This window comes from Meriones unguiculatus, chromosome 18 (genome assembly GCF_030254825.1).
Source record: "Meriones unguiculatus strain TT.TT164.6M chromosome 18, Bangor_MerUng_6.1, whole genome shotgun sequence".
NCBI classification, from domain to species: Eukaryota; Metazoa; Chordata; class Mammalia; order Rodentia; family Muridae; genus Meriones; species Meriones unguiculatus.
This window is the reverse complement of record NC_083365.1, coordinates 65,470,893-65,493,710: the sequence shown is the minus strand read 5'-3', so window position 1 is coordinate 65,493,710 and position 22,818 is coordinate 65,470,893. Positions and strand designations below refer to the sequence as shown.

Here is a 22,818-nt window from a genome sequence, read left to right as displayed (position 1 = left end):
ACCTAGCCACTACTCCAGAAGGTCCTTCTGGCATCATAGTGAAGTCACGGATCTCTATCTAGAGTGACAGCTATCCCAGGAAAAGCCCCTGCCTGTTTCCCGGAACAGCTTCCCCCAAGTTTCTTGTTCAAGGTCAATTCCACTATAATCCCCCTAATGCAAATAAATAAGAGCCAGAGCTGGTGGTGAACCAAACCAGGAAGGGCATGGAATCTTCCTTACCCTCACAAATGATTGAAAAATAGCGCTGAGTAAAAGTAATAGTCTGGTTCACATCTGCTTTTCAGTAAATAGACAGAGCAGACTGCTAATACCCGGCAAGACACACATAGGAGGAACAGGTCATGTCTTACCATGCTGGAGGAACCCTGGTCACAAGTTTTGGCAACCCTCAGTGTGATGGGGAACACTGATTGTCAACTTGACAGGATCTAGAATCACCTAGGAGACAGTGCCCTGGACACACCTGTGAGAACCTTCTAGGTTAGGCTGCAGTGAGAAGACCCATCCTACATGTGGACGGCACCCTCCATGGGCTGGGCAATGAGTGAGTAAAAAGGAGAAAGCGAGCAGAGCACCAGGAGAGTGTCTCTGCCTTCTGGCAGTGTGACCAGCTGCCTTACACTCCCGGTGCCATGCCTTCCCTGCCATGATGGACTGTGAACCCTCAAACTGTGAGCCAAAAGTCCTTCTTCCCATAAATTGCTTTTATTTCATATTTTATCACAGCAACAAGACAAGTATCTAATACCCCGGCACCAGGACTCTAGTTTACAGGGTGAACACTGATGCTTAAAAACATTTGCACAAAGGGTTGGGAAATGGCAGCAGGTAAAAGCGCTTGTTCACATAAAAGCCAGGTGAGTGTGTAAGAGGTGAAGAGCCTGGAGCAAGCTGGCTAACCTAAAAAGCTAAGCCTCAAACTCAGAGTTCAGGGAGCAATCCTACTGCAATCATAAGGTAAAGCATAGTGGAAGAAGGTACTGACATCAGTCTGCCTTGACATCCATAAACACACGTGCACACACGGAAAAGAAAAATACTTGCACAAGGCTGCATCAGCAGCAGTGCTGATAGTTAAAACCCTGGAAACATACTGAAATGATCCACCATTTTGTTCCCAGGAAACTATGTAATGCAGATGTGAAGAATAAGGCTCACGCTTTCACTTAGGGGTCCATGCTGGCATCGTGTGAGCACAGTGGAGGCAAACCTAAATGGAGTAACAGTGCAGTCACCTGGCCTCCATCCATGGCCTGTATCATGGTAGGCAGGGGGAGGTCAAAACAGGTGCAGGCTAAACAGCTGATAGGAGACTAAGTACAAGGCCTCATCCTCGAGGGAGCTTCAGTCAGACCAGAAACCTGTTACAGAGGACACTATCAAGGGCAATATGAAAAATCCCTTACCTAGCATCCTCAAGACCAGCGCATGAAAATAAAAAAAATTGGCCTGTAACTCCCTACGTAGACCAGGAAACCTCCAGCTCACAAAGATCCACCTGGGACCCTATCAGCACTGTTGACTCATATGGCAAGCTCGGCTAGTGTAGCCAAGCTAAATTTCCTCAGCTTGTGTACATAGAATAATGCCCTGCCTCAGCTGGTAAAGACGCCTGCCACTAAGCCGCGACGCCTGAGTTCAGGCCCACATGGGAGAAGGCAGAACCAATGCCCACAGGTCCTCTGACCTGTGCGTGTATGCGAACACATGTAAGTAAGTAAATGAAAAAGAACGTAAAAGAAAAAAGTCTTGTTCTCAAGGAACGTATGGTGGATGGAAATAAAGGGTTATTACACCGCATGTGATGAAGCCTGAAATGATTCAAGCAGGACATCTGACGTCAGGCTTGGACCTCTACATACGGGCACTCATATGTTCACGGAGTATTCCCACACAAATGCATACAAAGAGACTCACGTTTTCAAACCGCCGCCATCTGACCCAGATGCATAGATATACACACACCAAAAATAAATACATGCAAAACAGGAATATAGTATGATTGAATTTGAAGAAACACAGACCAAGAGGACCGGCAAGTGCCTCAGTCTGTTCCAGGCCACAGCTGATGCTCAGAATAACAGTGGTTACTATTATTCTTCCAGGGTCAAGTTCGTACCCCAAGGCTAATCAAACAAGTGGACATCTGAGGAAGGGGAATCAATTAAGAGGCTCAAAACCTGAGCAAGCAGACAGAAGAAGGCTCCAGCCCAAGGAGCTAAGACCTCATTGTGCAATAGCTAGGGATACAGCTCTGTTGGTAGGCCTGCCTAGTGTGTACAAGGCCCTGGGTTTGCTACCCAGCATTGTACAAACTGTGCTTGGTGGTGCGCACTTGCAATCCCAGAACCTCAGGAGAGGCAAGCAGGTCAGGAGTTCAAGATCATTTTAAACTATATAGTGCCACGTCGGCCTGGGTTCCATGAGACCCTGTCTTGAAAACCAAAGACCCCCCCAACAGTGCAATGTGACCGTAACTTCAAGATGACAAAAGGAGGTCCAAGAGGACACTAAGATGCTCAAGGACCTGGTGTAAGTCAGTGGCAAAGACTCAGCAGCCTGCAGCCTAGACTAAAACAAGGAGGAAAAGGGGAGATAGGGTCACGGCAGATACACGGGATTAAGTCCAGACCCTCCAAAGTTTGGTCTCTATGACCAATCAATTTCTTTGATTTGCTTTGTTTGTTTGTTTGTTTTGCTGTGATAGAACCAAGTAGAGCAAGTTAGGCAAGCAATCTAACACCAAGCTCTAGTCTCATAGGCAAGTTGTGAAGTGTGTATGTGTGTTTGCATATGTTTGTGTTGTGTGTGAGAGAGTTGAGTGTATTGCTGTATATGCATTTGCAGGTTGGGGGGTGGGGAGAAGGAGTGAGTTGAGTGTGTCCTGTGGATATGTGAGTACAGGTTCCAGGGGGGTAGGGGGGAAAGAGTGAGTTTAGTGTGCCTTATGGATATGTGTATACAGGATCCTGGGTACTACACAGAGGCCACAGAAGATATTGGGTGCCCTTCTCTATCACTCTATCTTATTCCCTTGAGACAGGGTCTCATCTGGAACTGGGCTGGCAGTTATCCTCCTGTCCCTACCTCCTACAGCACCGGGGTTATTGGTGCAGGTACAGCCACACCCGTCATTTTACCTGTGTGCTGGTTCTCATGCTAGCTCAATAACTGTTCTACCCATTGAGCTATCTCCCCAGCTCCCAAGGCAAGTTTTCAACCTCCCTGCAAAATGCTGCCTGCGGTGCCTCTTGTGAGCACTATTCACCACCACATCTTGACAGTAAGATAAGGACAGACCTTTCTTTCCCTTCCCCACCCCTGCACTGGCCGCTCTACACTGCAAAAGCAAACTCTCCTGCAGCTACACTGTCTTATACCCCAAGTGACCCAGGACTAAAGGTCACTAAGCTAGGCGGAAACCCAGCAGAGACCCATCCCCAGGACTTGGACTCCATCAGGCAGCCAACTATATTGTAGAAACCAGCTCCTGTGTCCACAGCGCTGCCCAGAGCAGTCTATCCCAACTGGCCTCTAATGGGCAGAACCCAACAAGTGCCTTTACAAGAATGGTGGACAAGCCAGAGTTGTTTTGCCCAGTGGGCAGAACCCAGAGAAAGGCCTTCTGTCCAGATCACTGCACTCCCAAGAACAGGAGGTAATTGCCTGGGCCAGCCAAGATTTACAGTTGTTTACTTTCCAACAGTTGCTGGTTTGGGTAATGAATGCCACGTAAAATATAGTAAGAGGCCATCATCACCCAGAGAAAGGAGGGCAGTGTGCCAAGAGCCCTATAACAATGACAGGGGAGGAGAACAGTGCAGTGGCCACACGGCCCAGTGCGTGTAAGCTGTCTTGCATGGTATGTATGGTACTACACAAGCACCCATGACTGTGAGAGAGTGCACTCAAGGAGAAGCATACTGCAGGGACAAAGGCCCTTCTGTCCAGGAACCCAAGTCCTGACCCTGAAGATCATGACCTCTGTGACCTTGGAAGGCCTAATCTCTCTCCAGCCACAAGTGTCATGCATGAGGTATCACGCCTGGCACACACTCAGTCAGAATATGCAAGATAGCTTTATGAGAGCACTTCCAAAAAAAGAAAACCATGACCTGGACAGTTCTTAGAAGGGGCTGCTGCCAGGGCAAATACCAGAGCGCATGAAGCACCTTACTATAGTGCAGAAAGTGGAAATGCTCAAGGCACAAGTGACAGAGGAGCCAGGCAGAGGGACTCCCTACAGTATCTGCAGGATAGCAGTGAGCAATGGGGAATGTCCCAAAGCAAAGCACTTGGTGTTAAGCTGTAAATGTGCCAGGACAGGAAGAATGGAAGAATAGAGGAGCACAAATTCTTTCTTTTAAGATTCTTTATTAAATGCATGTATTTATGAGGCAAAGGAATACATATGTGGAGCCAGGGGACAACTAAGGGGAGTCAGCTCTCTCTTCTAACCATGTGGGCCCCAGGTACTGAACTCAGGTCATCAGGCTTGAGGGCAAGCACCTTTACCTGTTGAGTCACCTTGCAAATGCAGAAGTTTTTTGGGTTTTTTTGTTTGTTTGTTTTTACTTTTTTTTCATTCTGTGTAGAGGCCAGAGGTCAATGTCATTGTCCTCCTCTCTCACTGTCCACATTAGTTTTTGAGGTAGGGTCTCTCACTGAACCTGGAGCTGATTCAGCAAGGCTGCCTGCCCAGTGGGCTCTGGGGAGTCACTCGTCTTTATCTTCGCAACACTGAGATCAAAAGCATGCACCACCACACCTGATATTTTTCCACCCCATAGGTGTTGAGTCCTCAGGCTTTCTTGACAAGCTTTTCACTGAACTATCTTATCTCCCTTGAGAAAACTCCTAACAACACATTTCTAACACAAGTGTAGAGAGAGGGAAATAAACAGAAAAGCACCATCAGACAACAACAGCAGTAATTGTTTACTCCACCAAAGGGCAGAAAGGGGGTCAAGCCGCCAGCATAGGCTGAGCTGCTCCCTCAGCTAACAGTATTTATTAGCTGCACTGGGGGACATGGAAATCCACCACACAGATGCCCGAAGCACACTGACTGCATTGGTTCAGTCTTCAGGGCTAACATCGCTAGCCCTTAGAAGCATGTGTCATGATTCCCAGTGGGATGCCTTGCCGAGGTGCCTGTAACTCCTGCAGCACTGAGGACAGAAACGCAGAATCTGGATGTACAAGTTCTCAGAGGGGCTCCGGAGCTGGCTCAGCCTGAGTCCCACCTCCTAGAACCAATGTTTGGTTCTGTTTAAGGAACCAGAGGCCGACAGTCTTCTGTGAGCTCCAGGTGCTAAAGCTATCTGAAGAGTCAAAAGCCAAAATAAAATATAACACGGAGTCCCTGGTGCTTGCCGCTCAGCCGGCCTAGCTGAATGTGTAAGTTCTGGGCCACGGTTAGACCCTGAGTGAAAAAGGAAATGGAAGGTGCTTGGGGTAAGGACATCCACAGTTATCCTATGGCTTCCACATCCACAGACACATGCAGACACAAACATACACAGAACACCTCAGGAGACTGCGGGACCAGTGGTGGAGTATGTGCTTATTATTAGCATGTTCAAAGCCCTAGATTCTATCTCTAGCACTACAATTTCCCACAAAAATTACAACAGAGAGAGGAGGAAAATTAGATAATACCAAAGCAAGTCAGAAAGAGTAAAAGTTCTACTCTTCTACAATATGTTAGGATAACTATAGATTAGAGTTTCCTATTGGATGTCCATAATTGAGCAATCGGGAGGCTGAGGAAGGGTCACAAAGGTTTGAGGCCAGCCTGGGCTATATAGGAATATCCTATCTCAAGAAAACAAAATAAGAAAAGAAGAGGAGGGAGTCCAAACACACACACACATACACACAAAAACAACAACACTGATTAATATTCAGAGATGGACATGTTCATCATCTGAAGTGGTCATTAAACCTTGTATACACACATCACAAACATGTACTATTTTAAAAATGAAGGCTGTGGGGGCTGGAGAGATGGCTGAGTGGTTCAAAGCACTAGCTGCTCTTCCGGAGGACTGGGTTCAATTCCCAGCACACATGTGACAGTTCACAACTGTCTGTAACTCCTGCTCCAAGGGATCTGACACACTCATACAAACATATATGCAAACAAAACACAATGCACACAAAATAAAAATAAATTAATTAAAAAATTAAAGGCTGCTTGAGTTGGGAATGATGGCAATGCCTAACACATAGGGTAAAGGGAGGGGCCCAGTTTCTGCCCAGCATGCCCTGATCTCCACAGAATAAATGCCACGGCATGTGCACACACAATAGTAAATAAACAAATGTAATTTTAAAAACATTTTAAGGTATTTAGCATCTGAGGAACAATGACACCTAAGACTGTCCTCTGTCCTCCACAGGCATGCGTAGAGAGAGAGAGAGAGAGAGAGAGGAAGAGAGAGAGGGAGAAAGAGGAAGAGAGAGAGGGAGAAAGAGGAAAAGAGAGAGAGAGAGAGAGAGGGGGGGGGGAATGCACAAGAACAACTGTCTAACAATTAAATAGGATCTGGACACATTGCCCGCCCAAAAAAATATGGTTCTACAATTTCAAGGAGTGAAGGTTCTGAAATGTGGGCATCTTGGCCAACCATGCGGAGTTAAGAAGTCAATCTCAGATGGCCAACACTTCCAGGACTTCATTAACAGGCAAATCGTAGGTATGTGTCCATGTGTGCATATGGAGGCCAGCCGCCATTGCCAGTACTCTTCCTTGACATCTCCCTCTCCCTCTCCCTCTCTCTCTCCCTTTCTCTTTTGGCTGGGGTCTTTTACTGAACCTGGGCTCGAGGGGCCCTCCCACCTCTATGTTCACAGTATTGGAATTAAGTGTGTACCACCACATCCAGCTTTCCTCCTCTCCCCCACACGGGTTCTGAGGAATTGAACTCATGTTTCTGTGGCAAGCACTTTACCATCTGAGCCATCTTTCCAGTGCCAGAAAAGGCAAATTTAATAAAGATAGGATGTGAATTACTGAGCAACAGGTGGTACTCAACTGGATACCCACCTATTGCTATAATGTACTCAATAAGCTATGTGTCCTTCAAAAAAGTTGGGGGCGGGAGGTAAGACTGACTGACTGCCCATGCTGTGCCATGGTTCTCCTAGGAAGAACAAAAATATTCTAAAGTTAATCAAAATGATGTTAAATACACTAAAAACCATTAACTTGTTTTCCTTAAACAGTCTTGGTATACAGTCCAGGCTGGAAATCTTGCTGCCTCTGCCTCCCCTGTACTGAAAAACAGTGGCATGCTGGGAACAGTGTCAAACTGAGACTTGCTACCACACCCAACTGAATTGTACATGCTGTAGAAATTATATCCCAATAAAGCTGTTCCTAAGAATGTCCCTATTAGTGGAAGCTTTGGAAAGATCAGGAGGTGTGTATTTGTTGGAGGAGGTGTGTAACTAGGGACCAGCTCTGTGATATCTCTCTCTCTCTCTCTCTCTCTCTCTCTCTCTCTCTCTCTCTCTCAGCAATGGCTCCAGCATCATGGCTATCTACTTTGCTATGATAATAATGGAGTAACACTAAACTGTAAGCAAGACCCCAATTAAATGTTTTCTTTTATAAAAGTTGCCTTGTCATAGTGTCTCTTTACAGCAATAGAACAATAACTAAGACATGGGAAAATGCTCATATGTGTAAAATAAAAATAAATCTTTAAATAAAAAAAGACAAACAAAAGCCAAGTACAGTGGCACATGCGTATAATCTCCAGAAGCTCATAAAAGTGAGTGTGGCATGCATGCCTGTAGTCCCAACACTTGGGAAGAGCAGAAGTTCAAAGCCATTCCTTAGTTATATGAGACTCTAGAGAAAGGGAGAGAAAGACCTGGAGGAAGGGGAGGAAAAGGGACGGTACCACTCATGTTCTGGGGAAAATCATAAACTACTCTAAGTCTGTTTGGGTAAAATGAAACCAAAGGCTGAGGTACAAAGGCTAGCTCATGCTTCTAAAATCCAAATACATTTTTATATGGTATAAGATTTACTTTAGAAGGAGGGAGGAGAGAGAGAGAAGGAAGGGGAGTGGGTGCCCCCAGGGAGGCACACACACACACACACACACACACACACACACACACACACACACACACACACAGAGGAGAGAGAGAGAGAGAGAGAGAGAGAGAGAGAGAGAGAGAGGAAAGCCAAGAAGCGACAGAGAAGCACCTAAAAACATTTATAATCACCAATAATTTGTAGGTTCTGATCAGCTGTCCAGGTGGCAGACACCCAGAGGACTCTGCATTTCTGTAGGGATGCTGGTACAAATACTTGTTGAGAGCAAGGTAGTATAAACATCATCTGTGCTTGAGATTGGGGGCGGGGGGGGGTTCTAAGTTTTGCACTCTGGATTCCTAGAACACCTGGCCTCTCCCTTGCACTCTGGATCCCAGGGTCCTTGGCAGCGAGCTGGTGAGTGGCAGGGGTCAAGAACACAGTAGGTGCTCTCAGGCACAGAGAGCTCTGAGCACAGAGTGGTCTTCAGCCAGCAAGGCAGAGTCCCCTTCAAGGGAGAGAGCTGCCCCATGTGTATTCAGCCCTATCCTCTCCACTCCATTGAGGCCTGCCCAGCGAAAACAGACCCCTAGCCTTCTGCTCTGAGGCTTACACACAGAGGAAACTGCACACTCGAGGAGCCATGGGAACGGCACCCTGGAGCCCCAGAGAGGAGCCAGGACTACACTCACAGTGATGATTAGGACCCCACTGTGTATGCTCAGAAGTGCTAGCCCCCTCCACACCCCAGCTATTCCATCAATTAGATGGGGTTGGAAGAACGGGCCTTCAAGTTATTCAAAGGTCTCTCCTATGCTAAGATATGCAGAAGGACTGGGGCTGGGGAGATGACTCAGTGGCTAAGAGCACTTGCTGCTCTTCTAGGAGACCAGAGTTCAGTTCCAGCAACTCTATCAGGTGGCTCACAGTCACCTGTAACTCCAACTCCGAGGGGTGTGACCCCTTTTATAGCCTCAGGGGCACTTGTACTCATGTCTACACCTTCCCTCCTACACATTCATATAAATGAATCTTTAAACATTAAAGGCTTGGGGGGGCGGCTGGAGATGAAGCTCAGTTGTGGAGTGTGCTGTGTGCTTACCAAACATACTGTACCAGATTTGATCCCTAGCACCAGGCACGGCAGGGGTAGATCACCCCTTTAATCTTAGCACTTGGCAGAGGCAGGCAGATCTCTAAAAGTTAAAAGTTAGAGGCCGGGAGGGAGGGACTGGGAGGGAATGAGGGAGCTGGACACGGCTGGGATACAGAGTTAATAAAATGTAACTGATAAGAAAAAAATAAAATTCAAAAAAAAAAAAAAAGTTAGAGGCCAGCCTGGTCTACGGAGTAAGTCCCAGATCTGCCAAGGCTGCCTATTAATAGTGTCTCAAAATCAAAAGGGAAGCCGGGGACGGTGGTCCCCGCCTTTAATCCCAGCACTCAGGAAGCAGAGGCCAGCCCGGTCTACAAATGGAGTCTAGGACAGCCAGGGCTACTCAGAGAAACCCTGTCTTGAAAAACCAAAAAAAGAAAACAAAAAACAAAAATAAGAACGAACAAACACATATACATATGCCCGTGCTAGTGTGACCAAGAAAATAATCTACAAGACAGGAGACTGTGGGGCATTTTCTAGAGTGGGCATGTGTCTCTGCTCAGCCACTCTGTGCTATAGTGAATGTGCACTTCTTTTGGAATAAAAAAAAAATAAGAGGGAAGCATTTTTGTTTTGTTTTAAGTAATATGCTTCGGGGTCATTTTTCTTCTGTATTCTATATTCCCAAACTTTGAGCTAAAAATTAATCTGAAAAAGAAAACTTATCTGTGGAGGACAAGAAAGCAGAGAGGTTAATCCCACCTCATTCTTTAGACTTAAGTCACTGAGAGACCTGGAAGAAGGAAAAATGTAACCAGACATTTGTGGAATACTTAGTTCTCCAGGCAACAGCCTCAAGGGAAGGTTGTCCTGGTGAGGACAACCAGGAACCCAGTGATTAAAGGACTTCCCTGGACCAGAGGCTGGGAGACAGCTAAAGTACCTTTTACAGGCAGGGAGATAGGACCTGACAGTCCTGGGCAGAACATGCTCTAATCCGGGCCACCTTAGGAGGATACTTCTATTTTCTTTCCCTGAAGGTATTTTCCCCACAGTTCCTCAGAGACTATAAAAGTACAGGGCCTGGACCTAAACAAAGAAACAAATAAAAAACCGGCTTGCCGAATGACTTCTCCCCAACCAGAAAGTTCTCTCCATCATTCCCCAGACCTCTGTCTGACCAGGTGGTAGAGAGAGCAGGGAATTTGAAGACACCTACCTGTCAGGCTGTCACCTGATAAAATGTGGCTACCTAGAAGAGTGTGTCAGGACAGGAGCAAGACTCAGGCCCAGCTCTGAGCCTGATCTCCAGTCAGAGAGACGGGGGACAAGTGCTCTGCCACTCAGTCAGTGTATGCTTATCAATGGTTTTAGGGACTGCGGCTGCAGCCCAGTTGGTGGAGTGCTTGCCTGCTCTGCCCATAGCTCTGAGCTAGATCCCCAGCATAAACCTGTTCAGGTAAACCCAACTCTTAGGGAGACAGAGGCAGGAGGACCAGAAGTGCAGGATCATCCTCAGCTACACAGCGAGCTTGAGGCCAGCATGGGTTTGGAAGACTGTCTCAAAAGTTTTCTAATTCTAATTCTAAAATGCTGGACACAGAAGCACATCTGTGGGGTCTCACATCAGTGACGTACATTTACTACTGATTTTACACACACACACAGCACTCTGTCGGTCAGAGGACAGCTTGCAGGGGCCTCTCCTTCCACCACCCCATTTCTGTTCCCACAGTTCCTTGGACTGTGAAGCCAGGTTGTAACGCTTAGCAGCAAGCACCTTTACCAACTAAGCCAGCTCACCAGCCTGTGTTTCCTCCTCATAAATAAAAATGACAAAAATGCAGGTTTGTTGGGAGCCAGGTGCCCTGCATCAAGTTCTGCAAGCTCTAGCTCACTGCATCTTCCCAGGAGCTCTTTATAGGGATTTTCTTTTCCCAGATTACAGTTGAGTTGTGGGTGGAAGAGGGTCCCATGACTTGCTGGAAGATGGACGTGTGTCAGACACTCTGGCCCTCCGTTCTTGCCATTATCTCAGCTTTCCTCTCTTTTCAGAGCCTTCAGTGGCCTTCCCTGACTTAGTTCTGGGGTGAATGAAATCAAGGTTCTAGCGACGTTTGGTCACTAGACTCAAGGTTGAAGGTTGTCTTGAGGCTGGTGAGATGGCTCAACAGGTAAAGGCATCTGTCGCCAAGACTGTGATTTAAACTCAGTCCTGTGGCCCCTCATAGTAGCAGAGAACTCTGGCCGTCACCGGTGCTCCACAGCATACAAAAACACCCCTGACACACACACACACACTCACACACCTAAACCCTATCTTGTTTGATCTTAGAAGCACATAAATACATAAATAAATGTAATAAGAAAGAAATTAAGAGTTGTTTAGGTAGAAAATACCAAAGCTTTCTCCTCAGCTTTCTCCTCAGCAAGCACTCTAAAAAGAGCTTCTTATCTCTAAGCCAGAAGCACCTGAGGTTCTCTTTCTCTCTCACCTACGTACCGCCTCCCTTCCCTCAGGCGCCAGTGTCAGGAAAGCTGTGTCCACAAGGACCTTTGACCCCAACAGGAAACTTGCAAGCCTTCATTCTATTCTGCAGCTGATTGCTTCTTTACAAGACTTTTCTCAGAAGATACGTTTGTTTCCCAAACCGTTTTCCCCACACCTAAAGCCAGCCACCAGGTTTGGTGACTAAGACACCCTTTTGTGACATGACACGCCTGCAACACTGCTTCCTGGAGTCCTCCTGCTGCCAAGGCACTCCTTAGACACTGTCCAGGACATGGTGGTCCAGGGGCTCAGTAAGAGAGTGTGATTTATACATACGGTAATCCTTCTGTTCTCAGAGAACATTAAACACATCTTTACAAGGACATCACAGAGATGATATAGTCAAGAGCTAGAGATGTAGTCCAGAGATAGAGCACTTGCCTGGCACGCACAAGGCCCTGGCTTCTATTCTCAGTGCCAGAAGAAAAAAAAAAAAAAAAGCAATAGCTAACATAGGGCCAACACAATAAACATAAATAACTAGAGAAAACCTTTCAATATATTACAAAGGTCTTCAATGGCATGTTAGTTTATTTGGGGGGGGGGTGTTTTAAACTGTGATCTTACTATATCACCCAGACTAGCCTCCAACTCATTCACGATCCTCCTGCCTCAGCTCAGGAGTGCTGCGATTATAAATTATTATAACTGGCTCGTGAAAATTGCCTTTTAAAATTAGCTCAAAATCTATACTGTGACCAGAAGGATAAAGTACTTAATTGTACAGGCATACCTCGCTGAAGGCACTCAATCTTATCTGATCTCAGAAGCTGATTAATCAAGGTAGGTCCTGGTTAAATGCTTGGGTGGGAGATATGCTGAAAAGATACCTCATATAGCAATAAGAGTAAAGAAAGAAAAGGTACATAAATTTTCTGAGTAATTATTGCTCACATACCATAAGACACCCAACATAATGCTTTCAATGCAAGATTAAAAAAAAAAAAAAGCCATGGGCAGGCAAGATGGCTAAGCACATAAGGGCACCAGCCACTAAGCCTGACAACCTGAGCTGACTCCCTGGACCCATAGAGCGGAAGGAAAGAATTCCCACAAGTTCTCTGAACTCCACGTGGGTGCAAGGTTTGCACACATTACACAAACAAATAATGTAATAACAACATGTAACCACTGGCCTGGAAGCATAGGTCAAGCAGTAGCACACTTGCTTAGCATGCTCAAGACCCTTGTATCTTACATGCTCCACACGGTAAACCTAATTATCACAAAAGGATAGCTAAGTAGCAGTAGCTGATGAGAGAAAAATATTGCAACATTTGGCCGTTAAATGGTTCATAAATGAGGCTGGGACAAATTCCTCAAAGAGAAACGTACAACGGACATTCTAACGGACCAACAGACATTTTAGGTGCTTCATCACGCCGGTCATTAGAGAGTGCAGAATATTTAACCAAGCTGGTACTCACCTATAATCCCAGTACTCTGGAAGGCTGAGACAGGAGGATCACAAGTTTGGGGCCAGACTAGGCTCCACAAAGCCTGGGACCACACCTTGAAAAAAACAAGACAGAAAAGAACGTACAAAGAGGCAGAGGTAAGGGCACTTACTTACTCTCCTACAGAGGACCCACGTTCAGTACCCAGCACCTCCATCGGCAGTTCACAACCACCTGTGACACCACCTCCTGATGCTTTGACCTCCGTGGGTACTGCGCCCACTCTTGCAACCTGACTCCACGCACCATGTACACTTAAAAATAATTTTTAAAAAATCCTTTTAGAAAGCAAATTTCAGGGTTGGGGAGATGGCTTAGTGGGTAATAATGTATTTTTCAGGAAAGCATGAGGCCCCAGAACACACATAAAGATGGACAGCAGTAGCCTCTATAACTCCAGTTCTCCTATAGTGAGATGGAAAACGGAGACAGGAGAATTCCAGAAGCTTTACGGCAAACACTGAGACCCTGTCTCAAACATAGTAGAAGCTGAAGTCAAACACCCAGTGTCATCATCTGACATATATGCATATGTGTATGTACATGTGGTGGTTTGAATGAGAGTGACACACATAGCCTCATATATTGGAATGCTTAGTCACCAGGGAGGGCACTATTTGAAAGGATTAGAAGGTTTAGGAGGCATGGCCTGTTGGAGGAAGTGTGTCGCTGGGGGTGGGCTTTGGTGTTTCAAAAGCCCCATGCCAAGCCCAATCTCTCCCTCTCCCTCTCTTCCCCCACCTCTCTGCCTGCAGATCAGGATGTAGCTCTCAACTACTTCTTCAGCCTCACGCCTACTGCCATGCTCTCTGCCATGATGATAACAGACTAAGCCTCTGAAACTATAAGCAAGCCCCTAATTAAATGCATTCTTTTATTAGAGTTATTTTGGTTGTGGTGTTTCTTCACAGCAGTAGAACAATAACTAAAACACTACAAAAGATTTTTATTAAAAAAAAAACAAAAAAACCAATGTTTTACAATTCATGTGAAATCTGGTAACACCTGACTTTGAGAAAGACAGTGAGATACACAGGGCTAGCTGGCATATTAGACATGCTACCAAGAAAATAATGTACACTGTAATTCTATTTCAGGTTTATAACTAAAAAATAAACAAGCTGTCCATACAAGGATGTTTGCAAATGTTTAATAATACATTCTCCCAATTTTAAAAGATTAAATAAAAAAATACATGGATAAAAAATACGTAGAAGATTAGTGGCCAGGCTAGCAAGTTGGCTCAGCCTACCAGTAAAGGCACTTGCTGCCAAGCCTAACCACTCTCATCACCAGAAATGTGGAAGAAAGAGAAAGCTGACTTCTGAAAGTTGATCTCTGACCTCCACATGTGTGTTACAGCATGAATGCCCCTACACACTAAATACGGTTACACACACACACAAACACAAAGGTGATATTAAAGGGAATTTAAATTTGATTTTTCTTTGAATTTTCTGACTTTTGCTGTTTTTCGGTTACTTTCTTGAGTTTCAGTTGGTTATTTTAGCAACAATGAACATATTTACCATAGTGTATGGCTATGGTCACATAATAGTTACTACAGAGAGGAAAGCATAGAATGACCAAAGTTACTTTTTTATTTGTTTGTTTTCATGTTTCAAGACAGCGTTTCTCTGTATAGCCCTGGCTGTCCTGGAACTCACTCTGTAGACCAGGCTAGCCTGGAACTCAAAGAGATCCACCTCTCTCTGGTGCCACCAGCCAGCTTGAGAGCCCATTTGTTTGCTGTCCTTCCTCTCTTTCTTTTCTTTCTTAAGGCAGGGTCTCAAACATCCCAGTCTATCCTCACTCCCTATGTAGCTGAGGATGACCTTGAACATCTGATCCTTTTGCCTCTCAGAGAGCTGGGGTTACAAGTATGTCCCACCACACTTGGCTCATGAGGTATCTGGGATCAAACCCAGGGTCTCCTGCATACTAAGCCTGTACTCTGGCAAATGAGCTATGTCCCAGCCCTTCTAAGCAATGTCAAAACAATCTACAATTGCTGCAATGAACATCTATTATATTACTAGTCAGTCAGGACAGTGCATTTGCAAGACTGAGACAAGACAGAGTTAGATAGAGGCCAATCTGAGATGCAAGGAGGGTTCCCTGAGAATCCTGGAAACAGCTGTCCTGTTTCAAAACATCAAAGAACAAGAAAGCATTAATCAAAATATCTAGGAATGGAGGGCGTGTGGCTCTGTGCTAGAGTACTAGCCTATCTTGCAGGGGCCCTAAGTTCAACTTCCACAGTAAAATAATAACTCTGTAAACACCCAAAGGCAGTATAACAAGTCAACATAAGCAGGTGGATGGGATCATAGAGCAGGTCCCTTCCTCTCTCTTTTAACAGCTATGATGGGGAAGAGGATGTTCTCTTTTAAACTTGTGGATAAGTTCTAGTATGCTACTGAACACTTCCTAACATTAGCCAAACAACAGCAGAGGAGCATGGTAAACACAACTAAAGAAAGGCCTTAAAATGGGGCGGGACAGACACACAATGTCTCTGTTCAGCAGCAAGACCTCACGCTGCTCACTCATCAGCTCACATGGAACATGGCCCCAAACAACACCCACAAGCTCAGTGGCCTCATTCCTTCACTCTCAAGTTTAAGCCAAGAAGGTGGGGGGTGGGACTGATGAGGAGAAAAACTGCTCAAAGGGAAAGTTGGCAGCATTTAACTTTCAACAAGAAAGGACAATGACGGAAGCTAGTGTGCAAACACATAAGGGACTGCTTCCAACTGGCTTGTCACCTGCCATCAATGGCCATCAGCCACCGCAGAATGAGAAGTAAGTGTGCAGCCCACAGGGTGAGCATTACCTTCTTGAGGGACAGACCAGCAATTACAGGAGCAGAGTCCATGCAGAGGTAGCCCAGGCACTTCCATTCATCATGAGCTAGGGACCTGGACAAGGTCAAATCCAGGATGCAATTCTGCAGAACGGAGGCAGCTTTTTTACTAGGGCTGGGCTGTCCCTCCCAGATTCCATCTCACAGAAGAGCAACCAGTACACTGGATGATGGCAACCAGAAGGAATCCAGGAGACAGTGCTAATACAGCCCCATTGTCGCTACAGACACCAGCGCAACTACCCACCAGGATACAGAAACACTCAACAAGGGGAACATGGGTGCTGAGACGACTGACTGAGCAAAGGCACCTGCCGCCAGGTCAATGACCTGAGTTCCACATGATAGAAGAGAACAAGCTCCTGACTTCCAGTGTACACACACACACACACACACACACACACACACACAATAATCACAGACATATACATATAATGTAATCACACACATTCACTTATACATAATGTAATCATACACACTTATACCTAATGTAATTACACAAACACTTGTACATAATGCAATCACACATACGTACACTTATACATAATATAATCATACATACATTCACTTATACATAATGTAATCATACACACTTATACATAATGTAATCACACTTATACAGAATATAACACACATACTTATATATAATATAATCACGTACATAACATATATACATATATATATACATACACATAATAAAAAAATTTAAAAAGAAGTATTGGATGCTAGACAGAGTACAAGCCTATAGTCCTAGTACTTAGGAGGCTAAGGCAGGAGGATCTTGAGTTCCAGACAAGCCTGGGCTACATAGTAAAACCCCAACTCAAAGAATATCATGCCAGGCAGGTTACTTACTGTCACCCTTTTAACCCCCCCGCCAAATTAACTTTCTCCCTTTACACAGAATCTCTGAGGCTCTGAGAATAAGAAACTGTGCTAGAAGCACCAAGGAAAAATCTCCCTCCAGCGGGTGGGAAGCCAGATCAGCTGTTACTCCATAAAAGACAGCAGAGCAGGTACCAAGAGATACTGAAAGCACCAAACAGTAATAATGGCAAGCACCAATCACTGATTTATGAGGCTACATGAGGAACATACTGGCCCCACACTTGGCCTCCCCTCCCTTATCCTCTCCCTCCTTTTCAAAGAGTCTCATTCTGTTGTTCAGACTGCCTCAGGCCACAGAGTAGGACTACAGGCTCACATGACTACTCCCAGCTCAGTTTTCAATTATTTCCATTTACCCAGTGAAGGCGTGGAGGTCCTGGGAGGCCACACAGCTAAGCAACAGAATCCAAACCTGTGCCTGACCACTAAGCCCGTACTCTTTCCAGAGTCCCATGTCACAGCTACAGAGGCCCAACAGGATCTTGCACACCATTTGTGAACTCTTCCAGCTGTTCCCTGTGCCCACATCACAAGCCTGTGGAGGCCTCTACCTTGATTGAGGTACGTCAAGGTCTCTTCGTGTAGCTTCACAGCTGGAGAGGTGGCAGCGCACAGCACATACTGTAGAGGCGGCAAGCGGGCCCCATTCTCAGGTGAGAGCTGTGGCTCCTCCTGCTTGAAGATGGGCAGAGCCAGCACATCACTGCAAAACATGGGAAGCTGGAGGTCAGAAGCAATGCCCAGAAGCGTGGAGCAATGTTGGGGAGACAGATGCGGGACAGGACGGCAAAGGTGACTTCAGAGTCCAGGGTGACATGCTGACCTAGCTCCTCACACACGGCCCGAATCCCATTACTGTGTGATCCTACTTCATCCAATGGCCCTCCTGAGATCTGTTCACCCAAGATCCAGAGAAGGAGAAGCTCAGAGTTGTCTCCTCCTTTATGAAACGTAAATGACTGAAACCAGCAGCAAGTGACCTTAGCAGCTATTTCTTTTTTTTCTCCTTTTATTGTGGGGGAGGGGAACAATGCTCAAAGACTGAACCTGGAGCTGCGTGCATGTGACAAGAGCTTTACCACAGAGCTACAGCCCAGACTTGGGCAGCAGCTTTCCGTCTGTAAGTGCAAAACATCTTCCAGAAAAATCATCTGAACGATTTTTGTTCCTTTTTTATTATTATTATTTTACGTGCATTGATGTGAGGGTGTCAGACCACCTGCCACCTGGAACTGCTTACAGACAGTTGTGAGCTGCCATGTGGGTGCTGGGAGTTGAACCCGGTCCCTTGGAAGAGCAGACAGTGCTCTTAACCACTGAGCCATTTCTCCAGCCCCTCCCCCCTTTTTATTTAATGGGTGGGTGTGGGTATGTACATATCAAGGCACGTGTGGAGGTCACGGGACAACTTGCAAATTTCAGTTCTTTCCTATCATGTGGGTCTCAGGTCGTCAAAACTTGGCAACTTTATCCACAAAGCACCTCACCAGCCTCAATCAATTTTGATTCTGTTTGGTTTTGTTTTTTTTTTTTTTCAAGACAGGGTTTCTCTGTGTGTAGCCCTGACTGTCCTAGAACTCGCTTTGTAGACCAGGCTGGCCTGGAACTCACAGAGATCTGCTTGCCTCTGCCTCACAGGTGCTGGGATTAAAGATGTGGCCATCATGCCTTGCTTCAATTTTTATTCTTTAATCAACTCTCCTATGTACCAAGACTTGGCGGAACTCCATAACTGTAAACTACATAATTGAAGAGCCGTTGGCTTCCTCACCCAGACAGACATATATCTTCCTCTCTTTCAAAAAGGAGACAACTAACCTGTCTTGTTCTTTGTAATTTTTGACAGGTAGTTAGTTAATTGGTTGGTTAAGTGTGTGTGTGTGTCCTCGCACACGAGCTTGTGAACAAGTGCACATATAGCGTGCACACCCCAACATTAGAGGACAGCTTTTGGGAGCTCGTTCTCTCCCGCTACCATGTGGGTTCCTGGGACTGAACTCAGGTCATTAGGCTTGCACCTTTATCTGCTGAGCCGCATTGCTGGCCCATCGCTCCCACTTTAAAAGCCCATCATGGTTTCTCAAAAATACTATGTAGATAGGAAAACCTTGATTTCAGTTTTCTTACTCAAGTAGCAAATCTTAAAATACTCAGAAAACTGTTTCCTTTACCTCTAAATAATGCTCCCTATTCCAAAAACCTCCACAAAGTGCTGGAGAGACAGCTCAGTTGGTGGAAGCACTTTAAGCCTAAGGACCTAAAAAATTCAGTCCCAGAGCCCAAAGCCTTCGAAAGCTAGGTGTAGCAGCCCACACTGGTCATCCCAGTGCTGGGGAGATGCAACAGGATGAGCCCGGGGGCTCACTGGCCAGCCAGCTTAGTCTACTGGCCAACTTCCAGATCAGCAAGAGACCTAGCCTCAAAAACCAAAGCGCATGTACCTGAGGAACATTACTGAAGAATAGTCAGCCATAGTAGTGCTTGCCTTCAATCCCAGCACTTGGGGAGGCAGAAGCAGGTGGCTCTCTGTGAGATCGAGGCCAGCCTGATCTACTGAGTGAGTTCCAAGACAGCCAGGTCTACATAATGAGACGCTGTCTCAAAAACAAACAAACAAAAAGACAAATAAATAGCCCGCCCCAACAATACTGAAGGTTGTGCTCCAGACCCTACATACATGCACATACATACTCACACACCATCACATACACCAGCCTCCAATCACCCTGTGACAGAGGAACTTGTTTCTAGACTTTTTCAGGAAGGTATCAGTATGTTGCTCAGGCTAACCTTGAACACCCAGACTCAAGAAACAGTCCCACCTCAGCCTGCAGAGTTGCTGGGACTTCAGATAGGTGTACTTGCAAGGAACAATAAAATCCCTGAGGATCAGAATGACCCTCGGGCAGGTGAGACTTGCTTCAAGATTCTAAACTATGTTGCCACAGAAACAACTACCAAAAGATGCCCGGCCCTATCTTGATGACCCTCCTCCCATCATGGGTCTGGGCCGTGAATCAGATCAGCTGACCCCACTTCATTGCACAGTCACCAGGACAGTACGACATGTTCCCTGACAGCACCATAAAAGAGTGTCCGTGAAACACAATCCAGCACACACCCAACAGTATCTAACAAATTCTCAGAAAGCCTGCCTTTGGGCACACCTGGGAAGCCTTCCCTATGTGTGCTTTTCTGCGCTTCCTGTCTGCTGCCCAAAGTAGAGAGCGAGAGTGCAGTGCTGGCCAGGTTTGCCTTCACCGGAAGCAAGCCTTCCTTTCCCCTCTTGCAGCCTGGGCAGTTATTAAGGAGCACGGAAAGAAGCCAGCCCTCCCGCTCACCTGGGAATTGCATACTTTCATGTTTGCCCAGACCATGTAAGTTAATAATCCATGTACTGTTACTTTCAAATTAAAAGAAAAGGGGGTTGGGGGTGTTAAGAAACATCATTCAACAGTAACTTGTTTCTGGCCTGGTGTCCTTATTTGCCAAGGAATAAAAGTCACCAGAACATCAAACAGAAAGGAGAGGGAGGGACTAAAGGCTACTCACTTCTTGATGAAATCAGATGGCTTGCAGAACTTCTAGCAGAACAAAAATAATAATAAAAAGGAGGGCCAAAAGTTGCCAAAATGGAGGAGTAAGTGTAAGGTCCAGGGTTCATCCCAGCATGGCAAAAAATACATAAAATTGACTTTAAAAAGGAAAAAAAGCAAAGCAAAGAAAAATATTCTCATTCTAGCAGAAGATACAGGCCTTAAGGAGGTCAAATCACGTAAAGGTAAAAAACAAAACCAAGCCTGTTGGGGAAGGCCGCTGACTGTAATCCTAGCATTCAGGGAGGCAGAGGCAAAGAGATCTCTGTGAGTTTGAGGCCAGCCTGTTCTACAAAGTAAGCCCAGGACAGCCAAGGCTACACAGAGAAACCATGTCTTGAAAAACAAACAAACAAATAAAAACAATAGACCAATTTCCAAGGGGGGAGTATGGATGGACAGTCTTCACCCATTGCTTTGGCAAAGCAACCTAATAAACCTGCAGCTTTGTAGCAGCTCTCAGCCCCAATGTTTGCTTTCGGCCTTTCATGTAAAGTCAAAATCCTCAAAGTACCTGGGTTAGCTCACAAACTTCTATCTCAGGGACATATGCAAAAGCCACGCCTTTCCTCTAACAAAACTGTCCCCAAACAGGAGGACGTTTTATGCATCTAGATTTCAAATACGCTCACTTCAGCTCAAGGTCACCTTCAAAATCATTTTTAAGCTAGGATGAGATGCCTAAGGGCCACTCACTACGATCCAAAAGAAACTACAAGTAACCCTATAGAGCGCTTCACGGTTAGCATGTATTTACCATGTAGCACTTTAATCCGGGGCTCTGCTTATACCTCAGCACCACAGGAGTCTGCACACCCAAGACCCTAGATCCATTGCCACTTTCTATGACTCGGAGTTTAAAAAAACAAAACAAAACCTGAAGATACACCAGAGAAACCAGGTCAATCCTCGGCTTTCTAAGAAGGGGAATGCCTTCCCCGAGGACTTCTGGATATACATGTATCAGAAGTCAGGAAGTACAAATAATTTTAAAAAATCCGAGAGGGGAGATTCGGGGGTACAAAGAAGCCCTTAAGGTTCTGTAGTTAGGGTTGACAGCCCGAGATGCCTTCTGCCTGCCAGTTCGCTTTTTCCTGAGCCCACGTCAAACACCCGTTGGGTTTAGTAAGGCACATATAATAAACTGTGACTAGGATGGAAATAAAGACAGGTTGAAGCTGGTTCTGGCGAGTTCAGAAAATGAAATGCCTGCCTATTTATTATCCCTCCAGCGAGCTGCACCACGGTGGAAAAAAAGAATCCCGTAGTCACCGAAGCAAGGGGGGGGGGGGGGGTTCTACTTCCTAAAAGAACGAGTTCACAGAACTTTGCAAAACCCGCGGGACCCTCATCCCTTGAATCACGCTAACGAAATCCCCGCAGAAGAGATTTCAGTGAATCCGGGGCCGGGGGCCCACACTAAGGTCACCCGGGCAGGGACGGCCAGCCCCCAGGAGCCTGAACCCTCTGGGCTGCAGCGCAGACCAGCTCCCGCCATCCACCTGTGGGCCCGCGTGCTGAGAGAAGCAAAGAACCGGGCTTGGCTACCCGGGACACAGGGCTCCTGATGGATGGGGCAAGTTTATTTCTTCAACTGGATTGGAGACGGAAGAAGGAAGGTTGCGAGACACGGCCAGGAACTCAGCGCGCGTCAGGGAGAGCCCGGAGAGGCGCCCCGCGGGCGTCAGCGCACCCCCCTCCCCCGTTCAGTTCCCCAGGGGGCTCCCGAAAGGTCCGTCCCTGAGGCCGCATTGGTCGGTCAGCGCCCGGACCCCGACCGCAGGCAGGTGCTGCCCGGTCTTACCGCAGGTAGCTGCCAGAGTTGTGCTGGTTGTAGTGTTCGGGCTGCGTGTGCCAGAACAGCATGGCTGGGGCTCCCGCAGCACCGGCCGGGGCGTGGCACCAAGCTGGACGTGGCGACGCTGGACGATGGCTGTCCACCCCAAAGCAGCACTCGAACCCGAGCAGGATGCAGCCGGCGCCTTTTATGGGCCGTCAGGTGGGCGTGGCGCTCGGGGGCGTGGCCACTACAGGCCCGCCCCCACGGCTAACGCGGCGGGAGGGCGGCGCTGGGCCGCACCTGGTTGCGCCTATGCCTTTCCGGGAGCTAGCTCCCGGCCACTGACCCTGGGGACACAGCCACCCTCGCTGAGGCCTACTCGCCTCTCAGCTTCTACGCTGAGCCCAGAGCAGATCCTCAAAGCCACAGGGCGATTGTCAGTGGCCAGGAGTACCTAGGCCAGGAGTACCGAAGGGTCCCCCTTAACGTGGTTCTTGTTTCACCTTGCACTGAATACTAATGTTA

At 46.6% G+C, this 22,818-nt stretch overlaps 1 protein-coding gene across 1 annotated transcript in view; it reads right to left on the bottom strand.

Moving 5' to 3' along the window:
• The window catches only part of Tfcp2l1 (transcription factor CP2 like 1), a 58,946-nt gene extending 36,483 nt beyond the window's left edge, over nt 1-22,463 (bottom strand). Inside the window, exons 1-2 of the mRNA XM_021633252.2 lie at nt 22,318-22,463; nt 17,469-17,620 (exon numbers count right to left, since the gene is read on the bottom strand). Coding sequence (XP_021488927.1) covers nt 17,469-17,620; nt 22,318-22,379 — 214 coding nt within the window. The 5' untranslated portion in view covers nt 22,380-22,463. The remainder of the gene's footprint in view (nt 1-17,468; nt 17,621-22,317) is intronic.
• Between the last annotated feature and the right edge of the window lie 355 nt (nt 22,464-22,818).